At 43.2% G+C, this 6,000-nt stretch overlaps 1 protein-coding gene across 1 annotated transcript in view; it reads right to left on the reverse strand.

Annotated features, from left to right (window-relative positions):
- KCNMB2 (potassium calcium-activated channel subfamily M regulatory beta subunit 2) overlaps positions 1 to 3,822 on the reverse strand; it is a 134,348-nt gene extending 130,526 nt beyond the window's left edge. The window contains exon 1 of the mRNA XM_084212093.1: positions 3,737 to 3,822. Coding sequence (XP_084068219.1) covers positions 3,737 to 3,774 — 38 coding nt within the window. The 5' untranslated portion in view covers positions 3,775 to 3,822. The remainder of the gene's footprint in view (positions 1 to 3,736) is intronic.
- Positions 3,823 to 6,000: the final 2,178 nt, after the last annotated feature.

Raw genomic sequence — 6,000 nt, forward strand, 5'->3', positions numbered from 1 at the left:
CAGTTCCTGACTTGCCAGCAGCTGTCTGCATTACTGGGACTTTCTTCACAGCCTGATATTCCTGTATTTTCCTAGACTGAAGATTCCTAATTTGAAAGACATGGCTTGATGTTGACCAGAAAAACAATGTCTTCTCTGGCAGATCAAAGCAGAGCAGACACATACACACCCCTTGCTTCCTAGCCCAGGGCTCGAGGACTTTCACTTTTTGGCATCACTTCAGAAGCTTCAAGATTAGAGAAGGATGGAAGTCAAAAGATTTGAGGCTCTGAGGGGTTGCACTGCAATTTGCTGATTTTGTTTTTTTTGTTGTTTATATATTTGTTTTTCTCTTTTTGAGCCTTATGAAAAGTACTTGAATGAGGTGGAATTAGAGACAGTGCCAAATTGCTGGCCCAACCCTTGTTACCTTTTTACCCCTACAAATTATCCTCCTGTTTGGTAATTGCTCTTGTTTGAGAAGATTTGTTTGGGTGTAGCTTTTGTTGGGGTATTTTACACTGCTCTGAGAATAACAGAAAGTTGAGGAAGAAGAAATTCCTGGGGGAAGAGGAATTGAGCTAAAATACTATTCTCAAATTCAGAACATTCACAGATGCCTTTAATACCATGTATCCAAAAGAGAAACATTTCTACCAGGGGCTTACCTTTGCCACTATTTCTCAACAAATCTCCAGAAGCTTTTGGTTATGCAAGAAACACAGAATATTTCCTCCACTTTTTAAAACATCCCAGTATAATCAGAAATAAATAGAGTACTGTTAGTTTCAACATAATTTCATGCTGTCCAGAAATAAGATGGGAGAAAAACCATTTAGGTAAAAGCAGAAATTTCATTAAGAAGCAACATGTGAAACACTTTCTTTGTTAAGCATAATTAGCAGTTCAAAGACACTTGCCTTTCAAAGTGTCTGCTTTGATTCCTGTCAGATGCAGAGGCAGTGATATATGACACGACATTCATCAACTAATGCTCAACATAAAATGATGTGATGATTTTTCTCTAATTGAGGGGATGGGAAAGCAAGCTTCTTTTTTTTTTCTCTCTTAAATGAGCTTGAGAAATAATTTAAATGGCTGTCAGATCTCCAGCAGCAGGTAGTAAAAATCACCAGATGGAAGATTTTCACATTCAGTGTTTGCCCATTCCCAATGTTTCTCTTTTAGAAGTATTTTATTTCTGACATGTCAGGTATTACTTACAGGAATTGCTTTTGCCTGTTTTTAAGACATCTCCTGCTCAAATTTGCCTGCTGACTTAAATTTGCCATTCTGACAGCTTTCTTTGAGACTAGGTGGCTCTTCTGAAATGTATTCCAGCTGAGAGGTTTCAAAGTTGTTTCATTTCATTTTTGATCTTCCTGTGACTATCAAGTCTTATGCTGGCCTTTTTATTTCTAGTTGGCTGCTCTGGTGTTTCTTTCTCTTCACTCTCCACTGACTCCCCAGCACATTTTTATTTTACTGGTGGGCATTTTGTGTACTCTTCCTTAGATGCTATTTTTCTTAGATGCTATTTGTCTTGGCCTCTGGATTCTACAATTCACATGATTCTGCCTTTTTTTTTTTTTCAGAGTAGAATAATTATTAGAATAGTCTAAAATAACTAATATAATAGCCAGCTAGAGTGACTCAGTAGCAGAAGGACTTGTGAGCAGGAACTGCTCACAGCAGAAATCCAAGGTCTTTGCTCCAGCTGAGAGCTCAGGAGAGAAGGGGTGACTGGTCCTACATCACCCTGAGTAGCTTGATGTGCCTTTGATGACTGCAAAAGGTTATTTCCATGTGCCCAAAACCTGCCCCTTCAGATTTTACACAGGCTGTGGGCAGCATGTCAAGCTGTCCAAAAGGAGAAACTGAAAAGCCAGTAGAAATACTTCCTTACATAAAATTAGGTTGTGAAAACAACTATTCAGGTTATTTTTAATTCTTTTTTCTGTGTCTGCGGTTCAAGGTTTTAGACCCATCCAGGCCTCCCTTCTGGGTTTGTTCCTCACACAGGATTTTCTTTCTCTTCCCTTGTTACCAAGTGTGTGTCTGCCTGTGTTTTTGTCTCAGTGTAGCATATGAAAAGCAAAGTTCTGCAGCAAGAAGTGTCCTGGAAGCCTGGGTGAAAGAGGAAGGTTGTATTTTGGAAAAGCAAATGTTCAAAGCTGCTGCTCTGTGTGGAGTGACTCAGCTGCCTGCCCTTGGGTTTGCCAACAAAAAGGCAGCTAAACTCAGTGTTTCCATGAAACCAGTGAGCAGTCATCCTGCCAGCTCTGGTACAGACATGTGAAATCCTCCACCAGCTGCAGGGGAAAGGGAGGAATAAAGCCAGAGCACTGCATGAACACCCAGTCAGGGTGGAGGAACCTTGGGTCCACACGGGAGAGGAGGGAGAAGCCAAGAGAAAGACAATTTTTATATCCCCAGTTCAACGTTGTCCCTCTCTAACACCCTTGCTGAGTTAGAGTCCCCCTAGAAGTTATATTTCCTTCCTGCACCAAAACACAACTCTGCTTTCTGGTGCTTTACAACATGAGGGAGAAATCTGCTCTCTGTGAACTGGAGAGGAAACTAATCTCAAAATGTGTTGATTCTACATATTAGAATTGTTTGCTGATTCTACATTACATCAAATATTTTAGGAATATGTTCATTCTGTTTCATATACGAACTAGCCCTGTGGTCTCTACGGTTGTTTGCTATCAGTTTTTTCCTAGAAAACTTTTAAATAGATATAAAATTGAATTATCAGTAAACAGGAAATAACAATGTTTTCTTTTTTGGAAGTAGAGTCAGGAAACCCCATGAAAAAACAGCAGGAGACCAACACACCCTAGGTGTGCAGGCAAAACTAACGTAACCTAAAAGTTTGATATTAGAAATACCCATTGAACAGTACAGAAAAAAAAAAAACAACCATCTCAGTAAATTTCAAGATTCTCAAAGGATACCTTAGAAAACAGAAAAAAGCAGTGTCAAGCATATTAAGTCTTTAATTGCCTATTTTTGACTCATGTGGAGTCTTGTTTGTACAACACAGAATCATTTTCATCCACTCAACTGCCAGGCATGACACCCTATGAGTAAAAGATCTGCACGTCATCAAATCCCATACAGAGCAATTTTCCTTTACAGACAGCATTTTAAATTTATCTCAAAGTCCAGCTTAGCTCTCAGTACCCCATTTGTGCCAGTGCCACCAAACTGCACCAGCATTACAGGATTATGAACTGGGATCACTTACCCTGTCAAGTCTGGTTTCACACTGGCACTTCCAGCAGGGCAGGTGCTATATTTTATTAGTTACAGAGATTCACTGTGCATCCAGAAGCTGCCCTCTGCACCCTGCTTTTACAGCAGGATTCAATACAGCTGAGCAAATACAACCTCTGCATTATGGATGAGGTGCAGGGAGGTGATGGGAGCAGGGAAATGCTCTCATCAGGTGTGGTGAGCACGGGGAGCCAGGCACACAGAGACACTGCAGGACCAGGGAACAGAGGGAGGGAAAATGTGTTTGAGCCTGCATGGAGGCCCAGGAAACCCTGCTCAAAGGACTCCTGTCCCAGCCAACTCTCTGATCCCTACCCAAGGCCTGGATGCAATTACAACTCCACTCTCTTCCCATGCCTGACTCGGGTTAAATTCTCAACACTGCAGCCAAACAGGGGGAAGCCCCCCAAACAAACCCAATGTTGCCAATAACTTCTGAACAGCAATTCCCCAGCCCAGAGCTGCCTCTACTCACCTCCATTTGTCTCGGGGATATTTAAGGCAAAGGCTCATTTTTGTCCTGCAGATCCCGTGCTGCTGCTCAGGGTTATTTTGCCAGGTCGTAAAAAGGCTCCTGAGCAAGAGGAAGAGGAAAGCAACACGTAAAGCAAACACAGAAGCCCAAGAGGAAAGCTACACCCTACGGAGCAGCACTAATAGCAACGGGACCGGGGAGGAGAGAACACTCCCAGTTAGTAACTTTTTCCATCGATACATCTGTTACAAAACAATTTAGCTGCAAACTTCTCTTCCTCCTTGCGAGCGAGGCTTTGCTGTAGAGGAGACCTCAGATAAACTACGTGATGAGTGTGGGGTTTGTCAGGGGGATTTTTTGGGGTTTTGGTGGTTTTTTTACCAAGTAAGCAAATTACTGAAACATAAACTAGAAGCTCAGCTGACTGCTTTAAAAATATACTGCTAGGCAGTAATTATGACAAGGTGCATTGGTCCATGCCTCAGGTTTTTTTTCATTCAAAAGTCTTCAACAGAAGCAGAGTCATATTTGAAATAACCACCTATGGGAATTTCTGGCCAGCAAGTGCAGCAGAGGTGAATGTTCAGATGATTAATAACTTAATTTTTTAAGAGCTTGATGGGCAGACAAGGAAAATTTGCCAAACTGTCCTTGCCTCAAGAAGGATTTTTAGTGCCAAAACAGAACTGCAGTGAGAAGGAAAACTCATGATTTCACCTCTAAAGACTTTCAGGGTGGGGAGATGTGTGGAGGGGCAGAGGGATTCACTGCAGCAGCAGAAGCTGCTGGGCCCAGCTGTGTTTTCACATTCTTGCCTCAGTGGATTTGAGCTTCTCCAAGAGCCAGGGCTGCTCCTCAGCGTAGGTCATAGGGTAGCTACGTGTGTGAGCCCACGGGGGCAGTGCAGAAACTTTTGTGCTGACAGTTAATGTGTCTTGGAAGAAATAACAAACAATTTGGTTTGAATTAAAAAATTCTGACAGGTACATCTTGCCAAATGTTAGTCAGAAAGGAAAACTGATGGATATGAAAATTCCCAGGGTGTAACAAACTCATTTGTTTTCCAAAAGCCAGCATCAGGTTCTTCCCTTGCCTCAGAATAAACCTGGAACTACTTCAGGGAGGCTGAGAGAAATTAAGATTCCATTCACCAGGGTAAATGAAGTCTGCCTTGAGCACAGAGCCAGGAAATGCTGTATGCAGTAGCAGAGGTGTGAAAGAGCTGCTGCAGGAGTTGTTCTATTAAATGTAATATCAAGCCCCACCCCTGTGCCCCTTTAACCCTGTGACATCTTGCTTTGCTGTTTTCCCTCTCCACAGGCTGGGGGATTTTTAAAAGCTGTGAGTTACGTGAGGAGAGGCACAGATCATGTAAAGAGGTGATAAGGCAGATCATGGGAGAAAGGAGTCATGGGAGAAAGGAGTCATCTGGTTCCCATCTGGAATATTGAAAGAGACCTGAATCCACCTGGTTCCCAAATCTCCTCAGACCCAGCAGAGCAGCTGTGCCTGTGCCCTTCCTTGGTTCCCCTCGAGAACTGCAGCCAGCATCTCCTCCAAGTCTTGTTTGCTGAAGGAGTTTTCCCATATCAGGTCCTCTCTGCCAGGAGCCAACCTGAAAGCCTTCCCATCCACACTGCCATGGTGAGGGATGGCCCTGGGACACAGGCTCAGGAGGGACAGAAGTGACCCCAGCCCTGGCTTGCTTGTCTTCCAGCTGGGAGCTGCTCCCTGGGCAGGAGTACCCTGCATCTCCCCTCCAATGCAGTGGTTGTGCCAACCCTAGAGCAGCATCTGGCCAAGGGTTGAACACTGAGCACTGAAAACACTGTACCAGAGGTGAGAACTGATTTTGGAGGGACAGGACCATTGGATTACACCACTAAAGTCCCTGTGTATAAATCCAGACCTCTAGAAGAACAGAGAACCCTGTTTTTTAATCTTTTTGGATTATTCCTTTAAGAATGCTCCTTTTGGTCTGGCACAACTTGGAGTGACATGACAGCGCCTTCCCCTCCTTTATAATTTTCTCTCAGAAAGAGCATCTGGCCTTGCTGCCTTTGTAGCTGGTTAAAAGCTTGACATGTCAACTCTGAATAATTGAGCCAGGTTAATGGTAGAACATAATTTACAAGCCTCCCAGCATATAAATTGGTTGGTACAGCTGTTTGGAGTAATTGCCAGCAATGGATTTGTGCTTCCTCACTATTCACAGAGCTGGTCACCTTATGAAGGAAAATCAGGGGAGTGCTTCCAGCACAATT

The sequence above is a fragment of the Fringilla coelebs genome (genome assembly GCF_963513975.1).
Source record: "Fringilla coelebs genome assembly, chromosome: 10".
Taxonomy (NCBI): domain Eukaryota; kingdom Metazoa; phylum Chordata; class Aves; order Passeriformes; family Fringillidae; genus Fringilla; species Fringilla coelebs.